This window comes from Lepidochelys kempii, chromosome 23 (assembly GCF_965140285.1).
Source record: "Lepidochelys kempii isolate rLepKem1 chromosome 23, rLepKem1.hap1, whole genome shotgun sequence".
Classification (NCBI taxonomy): domain Eukaryota; kingdom Metazoa; phylum Chordata; order Testudines; family Cheloniidae; genus Lepidochelys; species Lepidochelys kempii.
This window is the reverse complement of record NC_136402.1, coordinates 16,289,409-16,310,334: the sequence shown is the minus strand read 5'-3', so window position 1 is coordinate 16,310,334 and position 20,926 is coordinate 16,289,409. Positions and strand designations below refer to the sequence as shown.

The following is a 20,926-nucleotide window of genomic DNA, read 5'->3' as shown; positions in this document are numbered from 1 at the left end:
TTGCAGGGACAGACAGGGGAGTGGGGATGGCAGATCAGTATCCCAGGGTACAGACAGAGGGATGGGGGGCAGGGGGTTGGGGGAGGGGGGAATGAGCCCCCCGGGGACACACACAGGGGGATCTGGGGCAGGGGGTTGGGGTAGGGGGAATGAGCCCCCCCGGGGCACACACAGCAGGATTGCATGCCCTGTGTGTGTCCCTTCCCCTTTAAATCTCAGCCCTGGGGGCCCCGCCCCTTCCAGCTGCCCCTGATGGGGGCAGGAGTCATTTATCCCCCTGCCCGGGGTGGCTCCCAGCAGCTGTAGCTGGGGCAGCTATGGGGAGCCAGTGCTTGGGGGTCCTTTTCCATCTTCTCTGGCTGAGTCTGGGGGCTGCCTTGCTGCCTCCTCTGGGTGAGTTAGTCTGGGGCCCCCCAGCACCCCCCCCACCCCATCCCCATGCAGCTGGGGGCAGAGAGGAGGGACTGGCCTCAGCTGAGCCCTGGCCAGGACTCCTGGGTTCTCTCCCTGGCTTGGGGAGGAGTTGGGCTGCTTGGGGCAGGCTCTCACTGCCCCCATGTCCTGCCCCCCAGATTACCCTGTGAGGTTGTACTCCGAATCCTCCCGCCTCTCCACTGTCCTGCGTGTGCGCCCCGCGTTCTGCCTCTTCGAGCGCTGGCGGCAGGCGACCGTGGACCCCAGCCAGGCGCCTCGGGCATCGGCCACGATCCAGGTGCACGTACAGCCCTCAGGTATGGGGAGGGGAATGGGGTCTAGTGGTTAGAGCGAGGGGGGCTGGGAGCCAGGACTCCTGGGCTCTCTCTCCAGCTTGAGGAGGAGAGTGGGGCCTAGTGGTTAAGGTGGGGGTGGGAGCCAGGACTCCTGGGTTCTCTCCCTGGCTCTGGGAGGGGAGTAGGGTCTAGTGGTTAGAGCGGTGGTGGTGGGGAGCCAGGACTCCTGGGGCATGACTCCATGTTGCTGTCTCCCCCAGGGGACAATGCCACCTACAAGGTGCCCCAGGGCTTCCCGGTGCCCCCCTGCAGCCCCCTGTTTGAGGAGCCCCCCCTCCCACGGGAATTTGCCTATGATGTGGGGCCAGGCCTGGCCTGCTTGAACGACACCTGCACCCGGGACCTGCTCCCTGGCCGGAGCTACAGGTGATGGGGGGAGGAGTGGGGGAGCTAGGATGAGGGGCCTTGGGTGCTGCCTGGGAGGGTTGAATCTGTGGGGTGTAGCTGCAGGGCGTGGGGAGCGTATAGGAGCGGCTGGGGAGGCAGAGATTGTGGGGGTGGGGAACGGGGAGCGAGGCCTAGTGCCTAGAACGGGGGAAGAGTCGTGAGCCAGGACTCCTGGGTTCCCTCCTGTTTCATAAGAACCAGCTGCCTTGATTCCTGCAGGGTGCGGTTTGCTCTGTACGGCCGAGCCGTGACCCCGGTGATGGTGACAAACTGGTCCCGACCTTTGGAGACGAGAGGTGAGACCGGTTTGGGGGGGGGAAGGGAACGGGGCGCTGGGCCTTTCCCCTCCAGGGGGCGCTGGCTCCCAGAGCTGGAGGTGTGGCTTAGTCTGGCCATGCCCCCTCCCTTGTGCAGCAGGACTAAGCCCCACCTCTTTGCCCCTGTGGCTTTTCCCCCCCAGGTCTCCCCCGCAGCTTCCGCGCCATGGAGCCTGGCCCCAGCGGGCGCTCAGGGGGCATGGTGGTCGTCACCGTGCTGCTGAGCGTCTCCGTCCTGCTGCTGCTGGCTGCCATGGGGCTGGCCGTGGTCCTGGGGCGCCGCTGACCCCTGCTGGCCGGAGAGACGCCACCTCCTGCTTGGGGGATGACCCCCTCGGATATTGCAGGGACGCCCTGTCACTGCGTCATTAAACGCTCTGCTTTCCACCTCCTGGAGTCTGTCTGTCTGTCCAGCGGGCCGGGAAAGGAGCAGGAGAATGGCTGTGCTGGACCAGCCCCACGGGCTGTCTGGCCCCCAGGCTCCTGTGGGGTGCCCGGTTTGAGGCAATCATCGAGTGATCCATCCCCCACTCCCAGCTTCTGCCAGTCAGAGGCTCAGGGACACCCAGAGCATGGGGCTGGCTCCTGGCCCAGCCTGGCTAATAGCCATTGATGGACTGACCCACGATGAACTTCCCTCATTCTCTTCTGAACCCTGTTCTACTTTGGGCCTTCACAACATCCCCTGGCAGGGAGTTCCCCAGGTTGACAGGGTGTTGGGTGTTTTTTTTTTTTTAAACCTGCTGCCCATTAATTTCAGGGCGTGACCGCAGGTTCTTGTGTCACGTGAAGGGGGGGGGGGAATAACCCTTCTCCACACACCAGTCCTGATCGTATAGACCTCGATCATACCCCCCCCCCGTCCTCTTTCCCAAGCTGAACAATCCCTGGTGTTAATATCTCCTATCCAAGCTGCTCCATTTTTCCGTATCATTTTTGTGGCCCATCTCTGCACCTTTCCCACTTTCTACCAGATCATGGCCACCAGCCCGTGCCAAGAGCTGCCCACGCCTTTCTGGGGCTGGGGGGTGTTTGGATTTACCGACCGCTGTGAGGATCTTGCCCGGTTCCTCTCCCTTTCCTAGGGGTCCTGCATCAGCTTAGCTCCTGGGGGGCAGGTTTCCTGAGAAGTGTCCACCGGGACTCTCAGATCTCTTGTCTGAGTGGGAACAGCTAATTCAGACCCAGCTCGATCCACAGGCCCGGTGCTCTCGCCCAGCCCCTTCGGGGTCGCTTTCACTAGGGTGAGTCCCTTGGCTCCCTGCCCCCTGGGACCTACCCTCTGAACCTGTAGCTCTTCCCCCCCCCCCCCCGGGATCAGGCCGGGAGCCCCCTGCAGCGAGTGCCCTGGGGGCAGATGGACCCCGCCCCAGAGGGAGCTTTGGGCTTCGGAGTGACTTGGCAAGCGGGGTGGGGAGGGGGTTGTCGGGGGTCTGAGTGCAGGGTGGAGAGTCCTGGGTTAGTGCTGGGAACAGAAATTACAGCCAAGGCCCACTGGGTTGGGCCTGAGCCCAGAGCGGTCCCCCCACCCCACTCCTTAGTCCTAGGGCCCCCAGCAGGCCCACACTGAGCAACCCCCTGCCCCCTCCCAGCCCTTTGTCCTCCAGCTGCTTGCATCTGGCTGGCTCCCTGCCTGGGGGCACCCATGGGGTGTTAGTTGCTGGGTGCCAAGGGGCTGGGCAGTGGGTTGGACCATTGTCTTCTAGGCCCCTCCCTGGGCATGGGAGTTGGGGGCCTGGCCCTAACCAGCTGCTGTGGGTCATACCTGGGTCTGTGCAATGAGCAAACAGTCTCTTCCTCTCCCACTATGTGACCACGCAGCATGTGGGGAAACTGAGGCACATACCAGTGTTAGGATATTGCTCTTCAGGCCTGTCTGCAAAGGCCGAGACCCTAAGCACGTAGGTGTGTTCTTATCACTTCGCTGGTTCTAGACGTATAAAAGACACAATCAACATCGCAGTTTGCCTGCTCCCGGGGCCTTTTCTCAGGCTGACCGGCTGAGGCCCTGGTCTTAGGCTAAGGCCTCTGGCTAAGCAGCAGGGGCTGTTAGGAGGAGGATCCTGTCCCGATCACACCCATCACCTCCAGAGACGGGGACGAGCCTGGAGGATGGAAAAGGACACGTTGTTGGAGAGGGTCCTGTCTGGCAAGAATTCACCTCTCAATGGCTGGGGTGTGAAATCCTCACTTCTGGACTGCTCTCTCGCGGTCGTCCCCTCTTTCGTATGGTTTGTCTAATCTCTGTCTGGGTCTCTAATTGTTTGTCTGCTGTAGAATTAATTTTTGCTGGGTGTAAACGAATTAAGGCAGAGGGACATAATTGGTCAGATAATCATGTTAGGAGGGTTAGTTACATTTCAGTAAAATGATGGGTTATGGTAAAGCTAAGCAGAACTCAAGTTTTACTGTGTAGTCTGCAGTCAATCAGGAAGTGGGGGTGGGAATGGGGACTGGGGCGCAGGCCAGGCTCTGTGGCGTCAGAGCTGGGAAGGGGGACACTGAGGAAGGACGCTGGAATCCTTGCTTGCTGGAAGTTCACCCCAATAACCATCCCATTGTTCGCACCTTCGCCCTTGGGGTGTTCCCGCTCTTGGGTCATGCGAGAAGGACCAGGGAAGCGAGGGGCTGCCGGCATAAGCCCTCTACCAACCGTAGCGAGACCAAACCTTCTGCAAAAGTCCTTCTTCGTCCCAAGCCCCCGTCAGGTCGTACGTCGAACAGGAGCCATGTTTCCCGGCGGGCGTTACGTGGAGTTTCACCTACTGTTTCGAGGCCCCGTCCGTCTGTCCGTCCCCCCCCGGTCTGTGTGGCCCCTTTGTAACGCTCTGCGCTTAAGTGACTCGAGTCATTTGTGTCTCTGCAAACTCGGCCGCCTCCCTGGTTCCCCTTTCCCAGCTGGCTTATGCCCACGTTGAGCAGCGCTGGGCCCTGTGCGGACCCCCGGGGGACCCCACTAGTCCCCTTTCTCCAGTCTGAAAACTGACCCTTTGTTCCTCCCCTTTATTGCCTGTCTTTCCCCAGTTACTGATCGGTGACGGCCCTTCCCCCTTATCCCATGACAGCGTAGTTTGTGGAAGAGCCTTGGGTGAGGGACCTTGTCACAGGCTTTGTGAAAGTCTAAGGACTCTGCCTCCCCCTTGTCCACGTGTGTCGACCCCCTCGAGGAAGTCTAATAGAGCGGCGAGGCGTGATTTTTCCTTTCCAAAAGCCATGTTGACTCTCCCTCAACAAAGCGTGTTTATCTCCGTGTCTAATGATTCTGTTCTTTGCCATCGTTTCTACCCGTTTGCCCGGTGTGGCGAAGAGGGCGTGTTCTTAATGTTTTCTCTCAATACTCTGTGTGTGCCTCGGTTTCTCCTGTGCGTTACTCAAGTAGGGAGGTGGTGGGACCAGGGGGTGTGAGCGTTGCAGCCACCCCTAGAGGGCAGGGGGGATACTCCCGCCGGCCTGCCTGGGCACAGAGACCGGCCCACACGCTGGTGCCTGGTGGCTGCTCCCATCGTCTGGAAGGAGCCCGCCGGAGGGGTCGGTGCAGAGCAGTGATCTGCTGCCCCGGGAAAGAGACACAGGCCAGAGAAGGGGCTACAGGCTTGTCTGGGGCCAGGCAGCCGGAACTGGGCAGTCTCCTGTTTGGGACTTGGTTGGGGGGCACTAGGCGTGAGCATCCCCCCCGCCACCTTGCTGGCAGTCCCTGATCTCGGTGCTCCCCAGCTCTGCCCTGTGCTGTGTTCCTGTCGGCGATTAACCCTGCTGCATTACCCGCTGGCTGGAGTCCCGGCTGGCTGTGGGGTGGGGCCCCTCGGGCTTCCCCAGGGGTCCTGTCTGGGCAGCCCCCCTGCAGGACGCACAACAGGGGTGCTGGATGCTCCCAGAGACCCAGGAAGGCCACAGCCAAGAAGGCTCTTTGGCCGGGGCAGCGAGCCCCAAGGGGAGCCTGGCTACCCCAGAGCCCTGATTGGCTGCATCTGGAGCATCCAGGCTGGGACCCCCATGAAGGGCCAGAGCGAGGGGACCCCCGAGGGGCCTGCGGCAGAGCCAGGAGCTGGGGGCTCGGAGCTGCGGCCCTGGGAGGTGGAGGGGCCCAGGGCTGGACCCCCAAGAGCGAGCAGCCCCCCAAGAAGGCGTTGCATGGATGGAGGCTTCTCCCAGGGGCTGTACGGAGCCGGGTGAAAGGTGGTCTGGGACACAGGGTCTAGCAGGCAGCCAGGAGCCAGGACTCCTGGGTTCTCTCCCTGGCTCGAGGAGGGGAGGGGAGTCTAGTGGCTGGAGCGGGGGGGGGGGCTGGGAGGCAGGACTCCTGGGTTCTATTTGCAGCTCAGCTAGCCCTGCTGGGGGAGGGGGTTGGGCGGTGCTGGCTACCCCTTGCCCACCTGAGGTTGTTTGTGCCCTTTGGGGGTCTCGGGGCGGGGGGGGGGGCTGGCCTGGCCTGTGAAGGGTTTTGCGGGGTTGGGTCCCATGTGGGAGCTCGGGACAGCTGCTGGGAGGGCTTACGCAGGGTGGGGGGGCAGCATCCCCCCCCGCCCCCCCCGGTCAACAGTCGTCCGTCCCCATCCCCCCCAGAAGGCGCAGCCGAGCCACAGCTGTTATTGCTGAGTTGTTACTAGCGCCCGTCCCCACTGGGGGCACATGCGTCATCCCCCCCCCATATCCCGGGGGGGGGCTGCTAGGAAGGAGCTGCCCCCACCCCCCGTCCTGGCTCATTGTGCATCTCTCCCTCCCAGCACCAGCTGGAGTTTCCCCTGCTCTCTGCCCCCCACCCAGGTGAGTCAGACACGGGGTAACAGGAAGCGCCCCCCACCCCTGTGTGGGCTGCCCTGGGGGGGTCCTGGCTGGGGTGGGGGGGCTGGAGATGGGACCCCCCCACATTTTTGCCCTCAAGTATTTAAAAGGCCAGTTCCCTGATTTCTATGGGGGGGTAAATCTGTTCGGGGAGGAGGGGTGCACCCCTTAGATATCTGGGGGGAGGGCTGATTTCTCCCCACCCCCAGGTAATTAAAGGGACAGTGCCCTGTTTTCGGAGGCCGGCTGTACCCCTTTAGACGTCAGAGGGTCTGGAGCTGTTTATAAGCTCTCTCCCCCTCCAGGTATTTAAAGGGACAACGCCCAATTCCAGCTGAGCTGGGGCCCAACCCTAGAGAGCAGGGATCTGGTGGGTGGGTTTTAGGGAGGTGTTTGCCCCTTTAAATCCACCCCCCATTATTTTTGTCCAAGGGAATTTAAAGGGACAGGGCTTGATTTTTTGGCCTCCAGTCTAGCATAGAGGGGTCAGGCCCTGGGTGGAAGGGAGAAGGGGGGGTGAACACCTTTAAATCCCCAGTGTCCCCCGCAGCCTTTTGATGGCCAGCTGTTACCCCCCCTTTGTATTTAAAGGGACAATGTGCCAGTCCGCCCTGGGGGGTGTTGATAAGGGGAGAGGGGGGTAGGTACCCCAAATTTGGGGGTTAAATTGGGGTGTTGGGGCAGCCCTGTGTGCTGGGGGAGCACCCCCTGCTGGCCCCCCACCCTGCACCCCCAACCCCAGCGCCCCCTACTGAGCCCCCCCGCCCCGCAGCCCAGCGCCCCCTAGCGCCCGGGGTCGGGAAGAGGGTTTGTTTGCTCTGGGGTGGCAGGTCCCACCCCAGCCCCCGGGGAGACGTTGCCAACAACGGAGTCTGGTAACCAGGAGCGGGAGGGGGGGAGTCCCGGGGGGGGGCCCTGCCATAGCTATGGTTACGCCTGCATCGTCCCCATCCCACCGGGGCACGGGGCTCGCAGGGTGCCGACACCCCAGGATGGCGCTAGGGGGCGTTGGGGGTAAGCAAGGGGCTGGCAGGGGGCGCTGGGGTGCAGGGCAGGGGGGCCGGCAGGGGGCTCTGGGGGGCGGGGGGCCGGCAGGGGGCGCTGGGCTCTCGGGCGCAGGGCAGGGGGCTGGCAGGGGGCTCTGGGGGGCGGGGGACCAGCAGGGGGCGCTGGGGTGCAGGGCGGGGGGGCCGGCAGGGGGCTCTGGGGGGCGGGGCAGGGAGCTGGCAGGGGGCTCTGGGGGGCGGGGCGGGGGGCCGGCAGGGGGCGCTGGGGTCTGGGGTGTGGGGCCGGGGGCCGGCAGGGGGCGCTGGGCTCTGGGGCGCGGGACGGGGGGCCAACCCCCGAGTTTAACCCCTTCTCACCCCTCTCAGGTGCTGGTTCCCGGAGATCCCCCCAGCACCAAGTGATGCGGCCCCGGGGCTCTCAGCTGTTGCTGGCCGCCCTGCTGGCCCTCGGGGCTTGTCTCGCTGCCGGTGCCCCCCAGCCCCCGTCCCCCCCTGCCCCTTGGTCCCCCCCGGCTAGCAGGGGACCCCTCTCCCCTCCCCCCTCTCCTGACACCGGATGGTCCCCCGAGTCCCCCGCTGCCCCCACCTCCCCTGGCCCCACAGGGCCGCGCTCTGCTCCCCCCAGCCCCTCCCTGCTCCCCAGCAGCCTGGCCCACCCTACGGCGACACTGGGCCGGGGGATCCCAGGTGACGGCGCCCCCCAGAGGACCCCCGGGACTGCAGCAGGAGATTCGGGCCGGCAGGGGGCGCCGGGGCGCGGGGGGGTCAAGATGGTTCTGCTGGTGGAACGGGTGGAGCGAAGAGGTAAAGAGGGCATACGGGGGGGGCAGAGGGGGGCAGGGGTTGGGGGAATGGGGGTGCATGGGGAAGGAGTTGGGGGTTAAGGTGGGGCAGCAAGGGTGGTGTATTTGGGGGCGAGGAAGGAGTGCGCAGGTGGGCGGTGTGCTTAGGGGCATAAAAGGGGGGTGCAGAGGGAGGTATGGGGGTGCAGGAGGACAGGCTGTACAAGGAGAGTGTGGGAGTGCAGAAGTGGGGTACATGGGGAAGTGGGGGAAGAAAGGGGGTGGATGGGGCAGGTGGGGGGGCAGAAGGGTGAGTGCACAGGGCAGTGGGGCAGATGGGAGCTGTGGGGGCAGAGAGGGGGTGCATGGGGCAGGTGGGGGCAGACGAGGGAGCTGTGGGGGGCAGAGGGGATGCATGGGGCAGGTGAGGGCAGACGGGGGAGCTGTGGGTGGCAGAGAGGGGGTGCATGGGGCAGGTGGGGGGAAGATGGGGAGCTGTGGGGGGCAGAGAGGGGGTGCATGGGGCAGGTGGGGGAAGATGGGGGAGCTGTGGGGCAGAGAGGGGGTGCGTGGGGCAGGTGGGGGGAAGATGGGGGAGCTGTGGGGGCAGAGAGGGGGTGCATGGGGCAGATGGGGGAAGATGGGGGAGCTGTGGGGGCAGAGAGGGGGGGTGTGGGGCAGGTGGGGGGAAGATGGGGGAGCTGTGGGGGCAGAGAGGGGGTGTGTGGGGCAGGTGGGGGGAAGATGGGGGAGCTGTGGGAGCAGAGAGGGGGTGCGTGGGGCAGGTGGAGGGAAGATGGGGAGCTGTGGGGGTAGAGAGGGGGTGCATGGGGCAGATGGGGGGCATGTGGGGGAGCTGTGGGGGGCAGAAAGGAGGTGCAGAGAGTGGGGGGCTGACAGGAGCTGTGGGGGGCAGAGAGGAGGTGCATGAGGCAGGTAGGGTGCAGAAGGTGAGCTGTGGGGGGCAGAGAGGGGGTGCATGGGGCAGGTGGGGGCAGATGGGGGAGCTGTGGGGGCAGAGAGGGGGTGCGTGGGGCAGGTGGGGGGAAGATGGGGAGCTGTGGGGGCAGAGAGGGGGTGCGTGGGGCAGGTGGGGGGAAGATGGGGAGCTGTGGGGGTAGAGAGGGGGTGCATGGGGCAGATGGGGGGCATGTGGGGGAGCTGTGGGGGGCAGAAAGGGGGTGCAGAGAGAGGGGGGCTGACAGGAGCTGTGGGGGGCAGAGAGGAGGTGCATGAGGCAGGTAGGGTGCAGAAGGTGAGCTGTGGGGGGCAGAGAGGGGGTGCATGGGGCAGGTGGGGGCAGATGGGGAGCTGTGGGGGCAGAAAGGGGGTGCATGGGGCAGGTGGGGGAAGATGGGGGAGCTGTGGGGGCAGAGAGGGGGTGCATGGGGCAGCTGGGGAGCTGTGGGGGGCAGAGAGGGGGTGCATGGGGCAGGCGGGGTGCAGAAGGGGAGCTGTGGGGGGCAGAAAGGGGGTCAATGCATTGGCATAGTGCAGAGTGACTGGGGCAGTGCTGGGCGAGGGGGTCCAGGGGGGCTGGGAGTGCAGAAGCAGAGTGGGAGGGGCGGGCGAGCCGGACGCCTGGGTCCTGTCCCAGCGCTCTCTCCTGCCCGCACAGGCCGGCCTGAGGAGCACCATGGGGCCGGGGGGGGCCAGGCCATGGGCCTTTTCCTCGCGGCCTCCGGCCTCCTTCTCTGCCTCTTCTCTGGGATCTACTGCGCCTACCGCCGGGGGGCCAAGGGGTCGTCCTTCGCACACCAGCGCCTGCAGGACGGGTCCCTCGAGGACCTCGGTGAGTGGGGCCCGGACTCCTGGGTTCTCTCCCCGGCTCTGGAAGGGGAGCGGGGCCTCCTGGTTTCGGGGTGGGGGCTGGGAGCCAGGACTCCTGGGTTCCATCCTTGACTCGTGTCTCCTTCCTCCAGCTCTGAACCTGGACAGCCCCAAGGGTTCGTACGACTGGTTCCTTTACGAGATGGACGACAACAAGTTCCCGGCCCCCCTGCAGCCAGCTCAGGCCCCGCCCTGGCCCTGCCCCCCACCGCAGCCCCCCGTCCCTGCCCCACAGACACCCCCTGGGGACAAGACTCCAGGGCCTACCGGCTCCGAGCAGCCCAAGCCGAGCCCCCCAAGGCTGGAGTGTCTGTCCCCGGCTAACCTCCCCGCTGGGAACTTCCTTTGAGACCCCCACAATAGAACCCAGGCGTCCTGGCTCCCACCCCCCCCAGCTCTAACCACTAGTCTCCACTCCTCTCTGTCCTGCCATGGTGGGAGCACACATGCCCCTCCCCCCCAGGCTGGGTTATTTCTGACCCAGGGAGGGTCTGGATCTGCCTCCCCAAGGGACTGGGGGGGGGGCTGCCCCCCCCAGCCGTCAGGACATTCTGGGGTTCGGCTCTTCAGTTGCTCTTAGATCTAATGTGGCTTGTGAGTTTAAATAAATGGGGTTCCCACCCCCCAACCCACCTGCCCGGCCTCCTTTGCTGGTCAGGAAATGAGGGAGACCCTACAAAAACAAACCCGCTCTGCCGGTGCCCCTCACTCCCAACACGCAGCCCCTGCTAGCCCAGCCCTGGGCTCCCCCAAGCCTTGCTGGGGGCCCCCGCACCAGCCCAAAACTGAGATTTGGCTGGCTGACGGCCTGGGGGCTCATTATCCCATTTCACCCCGCCCCCGCCCCTGCAGCAGCTGCTAACATCTGCCCATCACCTCAGCTACACCCCAGCGGCTGCTGCCTCCTTCCACCATCGCTGGCGGGAGCTGCCCCGGGTTTCACTGCCAGAGCACCGCTGCCTGGGTCTGCCGAGAGCCTGCGCCCGGCGCTTGGGGGAGCCTCCCTGGGTGTCTCTGCCAGAGCACCGTGTGACGAAGCAGGACTGTTCTTAATGTTTCCTCTGAATAGTGTGGGGGTGCCTCAGTTTCCCCTAGGCAGTTCTTAAGTCTCTAGGGGGTGGGATAAGGGTGTATGATCCCTGCAGAGCCCTAGAGGGCAGGTGTGTGCAGGGGTCTGGACACAGAGAATGGCCGACACCCTGTTTCCTGGCCACTGATGGCCTGGGCCCTTCCCCCCTGCAAGGTGAGAGCTAAAGGGTTGGAGAACAAAGGACTCAGGTGACCTCCTGGCCCAGGAAAGGGACAAAGCCCAGAGGAGGGGGTTGGGGGGCTGGAGGGAGTTTCAGTTTGAGGCTGGCTGGGGATGAGGAGTGAAGTGCAGATGGGGTTGTCTGGCTCCCTGCCCCCCAAAATGGACCCGGCTGAGGGGTCCTGTTCTCTGCACCTACAAGCTCTGTGTTCGACCATGTTCCTGTCGTCTAATAAACCTTCTGTGTTACTGGCTGGCTGAGAGTCCCGTCTGACTGCGGAGTCGGGGGGCAGGACCCTCTGGCCCCCCCAGGACCCCGCCTGGGCGGACTCGGTGTGGGAAGCGCACGGAGGGGCAGGGGAGGCTGGAGGCTCCGGGGTCACCCCAGGAAGGTGTAGCCGGGTGAGCTGTGTGTCCTGCAGACAGGCTGCTCCCAGAAAGGAGACTCCCCCAGAGTCCTGCCTGGCTGCGGGGGGAGCAGATCCAGGGTAGTGCCCGGGGACCCCGTGACACCGGCTGCCTGGCTCTGCCGAGAGCCTGAGCCGTCCATGCCCCGTCTGAGAAGCTGGGAGGGGGGCAAAGATCGGGCGTCCGCTGGGAGAGGCCCCGCCCCACGATTCCCTCCCCCAGCATGGAACAGGGCCAAGCCCAAAGCTGGCGGCAGGTTTTAGTTTATTACAAACCCTGAGGTCCCCCCGCCCAGTGTTGCTGGGTTGATGTTGGGGGGGGGGTCAGAACTCAGCGGGGCAGAACCATGGGGCCCGGTGGAGTTATGAGTCAAACAGGGCCCCCCCCCAGGAGTGAGGGGGGGCATAGTCCGGGTGCCCCCTGATGGCTGAGACTGGGGTGGGGGGAGGGGGAGGGGGTGGGGAGAAGGCCAGAGTAGGGGGGGGCAGCTGGGCCTTTGGGGAGCCTGTGTAAAGGGGGGGCAGGATGGGAGGGAAAACAGATAGCTGGCGGGGGGGGGAGACTGGGAATTTTCCTGCTGGGGGCATGACCCACGGGCTGTGTGGGGCTCAGTGAAACCCCAGATAGATGGGGGGGGATGTGCATGGGCCTGGACAGACAGACAGGGTCATGGAGCTGGACAGACAGATGGGGGGTGCATGGGGCTGGACGGACAGACAAGGTCATGGAGCTGGACAGACAGATGGGGGGTGCATGGGGCTGGACGGACAGACAGGGTCATGGAGCTGGACAGACAGATGGGGGGTGCATGGGGCTGGACGGACAGACAAGGTCATGGAGCTGGACAGACAGATGGGGGGTGCATGGGGCTGGACGGACAGACAGGGTCATGGAGCTGGACAGACAGATGGGGGGTGCATGGGGCTGGACGGACAGACAAGGTCATGGAGCTGGACAGACAGATGGGGGGTGCATGGGGCTGGACGGACAGACAGGGTCATGGAGCTGGACAGACAGATGGGGGGTGCATGGGGCTGGACGGACAGGCCCCAGCTCGGGGGTGGCGATCAAGAGCTGCCCCCCCTTCTTGCGCGCCACCCCTTTGGATGTACCCATTCCCCAGCAGGGCAGGCAGAGGTGGGGGGGCCAGGGGGCCTGTGAGTGGGGGGTGGATGCCAGTGGGGGGGGTCAACAGAAGGAGCTGCAACCCCCCCACAAGCCCTGTATCCACAATATGTCTAGAGTCATGCTGCCCCTTGCCCCTATCCGGGGACCCACTCTCCTGGTCCTGGGATGGACCCCTTGGGGGGGGCATCTGGGAACCCCTCTCCTGGCACTGGGATGGGCCCCTCTGGGGTGGGGCAGGGGCTGGGTACAGAGCATGGCTGGGGGGATGCAGGGGGCCCCCACCCAGTGATTTGGGGCAGAACTGAATACAAAGAATTAATCCCCCCCTCCCGCTCCCCCCACTGGTGGTAGCTGCTCTGGGCTGGGGCCTGGTTATTCCTCCTCTTCCTTCTCCTCCTGGTCACTGCCCGGCGACCCCTCGGCCTCGGCCCCCGGCTCCCACGACGGCGTCTCCGCCTGCTCGGGACAGGAACCAAATTACCCTGGGCACTGTTGCGGGGAAGCTCGCAGCATCGGGGGCACTGTCGCGGGGAAGCTCGCAGCGCCGGGGGCACTGTCGCGGGGAAGCTCGCAGAGCCGGGGGCACTGTCGCGGGGAAGCTCGCAGCGCCGGGGGCACCGTCGCGGGGAAGCTCGCAGCGCCGGGGGCACCGTCGCGGGGAAGCTCGCAGCGCCGGGGGCACCGTCGCGGGGAAGCTCGCAGCGCCGGGGGCACTGTCGCGGGGAAGCTCGCAGCGCCGGGGGCACCGTCGCGGGGAAGCTCGCAGCGCCGGGGGCACTGTTGCGGGGAAGCTCGCAACACGCTGGCCTCACCTGCTCCTCCTCCTCGCTGTCGGCGGCGGGCAGGGCTGTGTACCCCGTCCCGGCGCCCTCGGGGGGCCCCTGGTGGTTGGGCAGCGGCGGGAGCTTGGGGCTGGGGGGCTCAGGCGGGTGCCCCTTGGCCCGGGCGTCGACGGCGGCCAGCTCGGCCCGGGACAGGTGATAAACGATCCCCGCCCCAAACGAGTCCCCCACCACGTTGATGGAGGTGCGCAGGCGGTCCCTGGGGGGCAGGGCTGGGGGTCAGCACTGGGGGACACCAACAAGGGGTGACCCCCCTCCCTGCTCCATAGCCCCCTCCCCATTCCTCCTGCCCCCTGACCCCCACCACATCCCTCCTGCCCCCCCGCCCCCTAACTCCCTCCTCTCCCCTCTTGCCCACTCCTGCCCCCTCCCTGCCCCCTCCCTGCCCCCTAACCTCTCCCCTCCCTGCCCCCTAACCCCCTCCTGCCTCAGCCTCCCCACCCCTCTCCACCCTGCCCCCTCTGCCCCGCCCCTCCCTTCCCCCATCCCCGCGTCCTGACAACCCCCCCCCGCACTCACAGCAGCCAGTCCACAGCGATGAGCAGGCTGATGTCCTGCGTGGGGAGCCCCACGGCGGTCAGGATGAGCAGCATGGTGACCAGGCCGGCGCTGGGGATGCTGGCCGCCCCCACGCTGGCCAGGGTGGCCGTCATGCTGGGGGGCAGAGAGGGGGCCAGGGGGTCAATGCAGGGGGCAGGGGACCCTTCTCCTGATCAGGGCGCTGGCTCCCCTCCGGCCCCAGGCCAGGGGCTGGGGGGCCAGGGGCCCAGGAGTTCGAGGGCTGGGGGTCTGGGGACAGAGCTGCCGAGGGTCTAACCACACAAACCCAAACACCCTGGCCCCGCCCCTGCCCCGAGGCCCCGCCCCTGCCCCGCCCCTTCTCAGCGGCCCCGCCCCACTCCCTCCATCCCTCCGTGGCTCGCTCTCCCCCACCCTCCCTCACTTTCACTGGGCTGGGGTGCAGGAGGGTGTACCTGCAAGCACCACCCCCTGCCGCTCCCATTGGCCGCACTTCCCGGCCAATGGGAGCTGCGGAGTCGGCACTGGGGGCGGGGGCAGAGCGCGAAGGGACGGTGTGGGGCAGTGGTAGGCAGGGGGCTGCCTTAGCCCCACCTCGCCACCGATCTCCGGGTTTGGCATCAGTAGCCGCCGGGAGACCCGGCCCGATTCCAGGAGACTTCCAGCCAAACCGGGAGGGTGGCAACCCTGTCTGGGGGGCTGAAAGACCGGGGGCCCAGGAGTTCAGGGATTTGGGGGTGTGGGGCTGGAGGCCCAGGGGCCCAGGAGCTTGGGGGCCAGGGGAGGAAGAAGCTGGGGGGCTCAGAGGACTGGGGGGGGGTCTGGGGGCTTGGAGGGCTGGGAGGCCGGGAAGCTGGGAGCCCAGGGGGGGCAGGAAGCTGGGGCTGGGAGGCCTGGGGGCCAGGAAGCTGGGGCCAGGGGGCTGGGAAGCCGGGGGGCTGGGAGCCCAGGGGGGGCGGGAAGCGGGGGGTCGGGGGGGCAGGAAGCCGGGGCCGGGGGGCTGGGAAGCCAGGGGGCTGGGAGTCCGGGGGGGCGGGAAGCGGGGGGTCGGGGGGGCAGGAAGCCGGGGCCGGGGGGCTCACCTGATGGTGGCGATCTGCCCCCCGTCCAGGGCGATGCCGTTCATCTGGGCGATGAAGACGGCGGCCACGGCCTCGTACAGAGCCGTCCCGTCCATGTTGACGGTGGCGCCGATGGGCAGCACCAGGCGGGTGACGCGTCGATCGACCCCCAGGTTCTCCTCCAGGCACCGGAACGTCACGGGCAGCGTCCCCGCGCTGGGGGGAGACCCACGGCGCCCCGATAGCCCCGACGCCCCCGAGCCCCCCGACACCCCCAGCACCTCTCATAACCCCGACACCCCCCATAGCGCCCCTGACACCCCCAGCACCCCCCAAAACCCCGATACCCCCATAGCCCCCTGACACCTCCATAGCCCCCCAAAACCGCCCAGCACCCCCATAACCCCCAAACTCCCATTGCCCTCCCTGACACTCCCCGGCACCCCCCATAACACCGACACCCCCATAGACCCCCTGACACCCCCCAAAGCCCCCCCAAACCGCCCAGCGCCCCCCATAACCTCAAAACCCCCATAACCCCCTGACACTCCCCAGCACCCCCCAAAACCCCAATACCCCCATAGCCCCCCTGACACCCCCATAGCCCCCCAAAACCGCCCAGCACCCCCATAACCCCCAAACCCCCATAGACCCCCCTGATACTCCCCAAAGCCCCCACAAAACCGCCCAGCGCCCCCATAACCTCAAAATCCCCATAACCACCTGACACCCCCCAGCATTCCCGCATAACCCCGACACCCCCCATAGCTCCTTGACACCCCCGAGCACCCCCCATAACCTCAAAACCCCCTTAGCCCCCGACACCCCCCAGCACTCCCCCATAACCCCGACACCCCCATAGCCCCCCGACACCCCCATAGTCCCCCTGACACCCACCAGCACCCCCCATAACCCCCGACATCCCCATAGCCCCCTGACACCCCCCATGGCTCCCCCAAACCCACCCAGCACCCCCATAATCCCCAAACCCCCATAGCTCCCCGACTCCTCCATAACCCCAACACCCCCATAGCCCCCTGACACCCCCAAAGCCCCCCAAAACTGCCCAGCACCCCCATAACCCCCAAAGCCCCCCTGATACCCCCCATCACCCCCTATAACTCCTGACACACCCCCCCCCATAGTGCCCCCTGACATGCCCCAGCATCCCTCATAGCCCCACCCGGCCCCACACTGGGGGGAGACACATGGAGCCCCCGACACCCCCCAAAACCCCCTGGCCCCGCCCTGGGGGTGAGACACACAAGGAGCCCCATAGTCCCTGACTCCCCCATACCCCAGATCCCCCAATAGTCCCTGACACCCCACTGATCCCCAGGGCCCCCGGTCGGCGCCCCCCACCTGGAGGCGGTGCCAAGGGCGGTGAGCCAGGCCTGGAAGATGCCGGCGTAGAAGGCGAAGGGGTTCTGGCGCGTGACCCCGAAGAAGATGAGGGGCAGGACGAGGGCCCCGTGCAGCAGCAGCCCCAGGGCCACCGTCACCATGTACATGCCCAGCTGCCGCGCCACCAGCCCCAGGTCCTGCAGCCCGGCCAGCTTCCCGCAGATCAGCGAGGCGATGCCGAAGGGCGAGTACCTGGGGGAGCCGGGGAGACCGTGAGGGCCAAGGGGAGACCGCGAGGGGCGGGGCCTGGGGAGACCGCGAGGGGCGGGGCCTGGGGAGACCGTGAGGGCCAAGGGGAGACCGCGAGGGGCGGGGCCTGGGGAGACCGCGAGGGGCGGGGCCTGGGGAGACCGTGAGGGCCAAGGGGAGACCGCGAGGGGCGGGGCCTGGGGAGACCGCGAGGGGCGGGGCCAAGGGGAGACCGTGTGGGGAGGGACGGGGGAGAGACCGTGACGGGAAGGGCTGAGGGGGACCCTGAGGGGCGGGGGGCGGGACCGTGATGGGCAGGGCCAGCAGGGGGACTGTGAGGGGCGGGGCCAAGGGGAGACCGTGAGGGGCGGGACCAGGGGAGACCGTGAGGGGCAGGGCCGGGGGGGGGGAGACTGTGAGGGGCGGGGCCAAGGGGAGACCATGAGGGGTGGGACCAGGGTGGGGACCGTGAGGGGCAGGGCCAAGGGGAGACCGTGAGGGGTGGGGCCGGGGGGGACTGTGAAGGGCAGGGCCAGGGGAGACCATAAGGGGTGGGGCCAGGGGGAGACCGTGAGGGACAGGGCTGCGGGACCGTGAGGGGCGGGTCTGGGGGGGACCGTGAAGGGCAGGGCCAGGGGAGACCATGAGGGGTGGGGCCAAGGGGAGAGCACGAGGGGAGGGGCCGGGAGAGACCGTGAGGTGTGGGGCCGGGGAAAGACCGTGAGGGGAGGGGGACAGACCATGAAGGGTGCTGGGGGAGACCGTGAGGGGCGGAGCCAGGGGGGACACCATGAGGGGCGGGGCCAGTGGGGAGACCATGAGGGGCACTGGGGGAGGCCGTGAGGGGTGGAGCCAGCAGGGGGAGACTGTGAAGAGTGGGGCGGAGCTGGGGAGAGACCGTGAGGGGTGGGGCAGGGCCAGGGGGGAGACCGTGACAGAAGGGAGCCAGACTATGAGGGGCGCTAGGGGAGACCGTGAGGGGAGGGGTGGGGCTGGAGGGAACAGTGCGGGGAGCGGGGGACACTGTGTGGGGTGGAGCAGGGGGCAGATGGGGGAGTGAAGGGGACAGCGAGGGAGGGAGACTATGAGGTGGGGGGCTGAGGGGAGACCGTGGGGCTGAGAGGAGGAGGGGATGTAAAGGAGACCGGGGGCAGGGGGACCATGAGGAAGGGAGACTGTGAGGGGAGGGGCTGGGGGAGGCTGGGGGGAGATAGTGGAGGGGGGCAGTGAACGAGTGTCCTGGGGAGACCCACCCCAGGTCAGCTAAAGAGAGGGGTGGGGGATGAGATTGTAACACCCACCCAGGCCTTCCTCATCATACCCCCACCCCCAGGCTACCCCCTGGCCCCCATCATAACCCCACCTCCTGGAACTCCCCCCTGCCCCCATCATACCCCCCAGCCCCCTGGTTCCTCACTCCCCCCATACCACATGATCATGGAGACCAGCTGCATGATGATCTCGTTGAGGATGTTGAAGAAGTCGGCCATGGGCTTGGCCTGTTCCCCCATCTGCCCCATGGCCACCCCAAAGGCGATGAAGAACCCGATCAGCCCTGTGGGGAGGGAGCGGGGGGGGTGTCAGGGCCGTGGTGGGCTGCGAGCTTCCCTGCAGCAGTGTCCCAGTGCTGCAAGCTTCCCCCTAGTAGTGCCCTCAGGTGGGCATGCCGGTTGCTGTGAGTTTCCCACCAGCAGTGCCCCAGTGCTGCGAGCTTTCCCCAGCAGTGCCTTCAGGTGGGCACGCCGGTTGCTGCGAGCTTCCCCCCAGCAGTGCCCTCAGGTGGGCACGCTGGTTGCTGCGAGCTTCCCCCCAGCAGTGCCCTCAGGTGGGCACGCCGGTTGCTGCGAGCTTCCCCCCAGCAGTGGCCCGCCGGGGACGTACCCAGCACGTTCATGCCGGCCTTGAACTCCAGCCGTTTGTGGGTGGTGGTGCTGGGCCCCAGGCTGATCTCCGTGACGGTGGCGTTGAGCAGGGACAGGTTCCCTGGGAGGAGCCGGGTGACGTTCTCCTGCCGCACCACCTGGGGTGGGACCGGGACCTTCTGGGAGACCGTCTGGACCTGGGCAGGGGAACCAGGCTCAGCACGGACTGAGAGGGGAGAGCGCCCCCTTCAGAGCCCCCCCGGCCCTGCGCCCTGCAGCCCAGCGCTCCCTAGCACCGCCCTGGAGCACTGACTGCCTGGGGAGAGCGCCCCCTACGGAGCCCCCACAACCCCACAGCCCAGCCCCCCCAAGTGCCATCCTGGGGCACTGACTGCCTGGGGAGAGTGTGACGAAGTGATACTGTTCTTAATGGTTCCTCTGAATAGTGTGGGGGTGCCTCAGTTTCCCCATGGCAGTTCTTAAGTATCTAGGGGGTGAGGTGAGGGTGTATGATCATTGCAGAGCCCTAGAGGGCAGGTGTGTGCAGGGGTCTGGACACAGAGAATGGCCGACACCCTGTTTCCTGGCCACTGATGCCCTGGGCCCTTCCCCCCTGCAAGGTGAGAGCTAAAGGGTTGGAGAACAAAGGAATCAGGTGCCCTCCTGGCCCAAGAAAGGGACAAAGCCCAGAGGAGGGGGGGCTGGAGGGGGAGGCAGTTTGGGGGCTGGCTGGAGACATGGAGTGAAGGGCAGATGTGGTTGTCTGGCTCCCTGCCCCCCCAAAATGGACCCGGCTGAGGGGTCCTGTTCTCTGCACCTGCAAGCTCTGTGTTAGACCATGTCCCTGTCGTCTAATAAACCTTCTGTGTTACTGGCTGGCTGAGAGTCACGTCTGACTGCGGAGTCGGGGGGCAGGACCCTCTGGCTTCCCCAGGACCCTGCCTGAGCGGACTCGCTGGGGAAGCGCCCGGAGGGGCAGGGGAGGCTGGAGGCTTGGGGGTCAGACCCAGGAAGGTGGAGCCGGGGGAGCTGTGTGTCCTGCAGACAGGCTGCTCCCAGAGAGGAGACTCCCCCAGAGTCCTGCCTGGCTTCATGGGGAGCAGATCCAGAGCATCGCCCAGGGACTCCATGACAGAGAGAGCGCCCCCTACAGAGCCCCCCCGGCCCCGTGCCCTGCAGCCCAGCGCCCCCTAGCGCCGCCCTGGGGCACTGCCTCCCTGGGGCGAGCACCCCCTACCTGTTGGAAACAGGCCTGCACCAGGTTCTCGGGGAAGAGGTTCCGGATCAAGTCCAGGAAGGCGTCCAGGCTGGAGACATCCTCGCTCCGCACCGCCGTGCCCGTCGCGCCCGTCGCCGTCCTCAGCTTGGGGTTGCCCGGGTGGATGGACAGCACCAGGATCACGCCCAGCACGGCGGCCAGCACCGTGGTGGACATGTAATACACCATGGCCCGGGTGCCCATGTGCCCACTCGCCTTGGCATCCAGCCCGGCCAGCCCTGCCCAGGAACAGAGCGAAAGCTACACGGGGACCCCTCGCCCGATGCTGGGATGTGTCTGGCTCTGGGGTGGGGTGTGGGGGCTGGGTACACGGGGACCCCTCGCCCGGTGCTGGGATGTGTCTGGCTCTGGGGTGGGGTGTGGGGGCTGGGTACACGGGGACCCCTCGCCCGGTGCTGGGATGTGTCTGGCTCTGGGGTGGGGTGTGGGGGCTGGGTACACGGGGACCCCTCGCCCGGTGCTGGGATGCGGCTGGCTCTGGGGTGGGGCGCGGGGGCTGGGTATATGGGGACAGTGCCCCATAGTGAGTCCTCCGCCCTGCTCCGTGCAGGAGAGCATCCTGTGGGTGGTCGGTCCACCCCCTCTCCCCCTAGTGGCTGGGCTGGGTACCACAGCCCTGTGCTGTTTCCGAGGGCTGCGAGTTTGAATCCCGGGATGGGGGGAATGCGATTCAGCTCAAGTGGGGGTGGGGCGGTTTTGGCTCTGGCCGCCGCCCCTGCCCCCAGATCCCCCTTCCCCCTCCCTCACCTGAGATGAGGCTGGAGATGACCAAGGCAAGATGAGCATTTTCAGCATCCGCATGAGGATGTCTCCCGGGAAGGAGAGAAGGACCAGCAGGTCTTCATCCAGCGGGGGAGCAGCCGCAGGAGGCCCCCAAACATGGCTCCCAGAATCACCCCTAGAGACGAGGGGACAGAACCTCAGCGCAACCCCCAACAGGGTCCCCCTCCACCACCAAGATGCAGCTGCCTCTGGGGTGGGGTATGGGGGCTGGGTAACCGGGGGACCCCTCGCCCAGAGCATGGATGCGGCTGGCTCTGGGGTGAGGTGCGGGAGCTGGGTAAACGGGGACCTCTTGCCCGGAGCACAGATGCGGCTGGCTCTGGGGTG

At 66.5% G+C, this 20,926-nt stretch overlaps 2 protein-coding genes across 2 annotated transcripts; one reads left to right on the top strand and one right to left on the bottom strand.

Moving 5' to 3' along the window:
* The first annotated feature begins 7,198 nt into the window (after positions 1 to 7,198).
* GFY (golgi associated olfactory signaling regulator) lies at positions 7,199 to 11,372 on the top strand. The gene is made up of 4 exons (XM_078850102.1): positions 7,199 to 7,270; positions 7,630 to 8,067; positions 9,664 to 9,837; positions 9,968 to 11,372. The coding sequence occupies exons 1-4, from the start codon at positions 7,249 to 7,251 to the stop codon at positions 10,222 to 10,224; spliced, it is 891 nt and encodes a 296-aa protein (XP_078706228.1). The 5' UTR covers positions 7,199 to 7,248; the 3' UTR covers positions 10,225 to 11,372.
* Positions 11,373 to 11,786: 414 nt separating this feature from the next.
* Positions 11,787 to 20,712, bottom strand: LOC144929718 (excitatory amino acid transporter 2-like). Its single transcript, XM_078850142.1, is given in 11 exon segments — positions 11,787 to 13,116; positions 13,473 to 13,701; positions 14,022 to 14,156; positions 15,104 to 15,298; positions 16,445 to 16,678; positions 18,104 to 18,230; positions 18,557 to 18,734; positions 19,775 to 20,034; positions 20,564 to 20,587; positions 20,590 to 20,676; positions 20,679 to 20,712. Coding segments are annotated over 11 exon segments (1,572 nt in total). The 5' UTR covers positions 20,698 to 20,712; the 3' UTR covers positions 11,787 to 13,032.
* Positions 20,713 to 20,926: the final 214 nt, after the last annotated feature.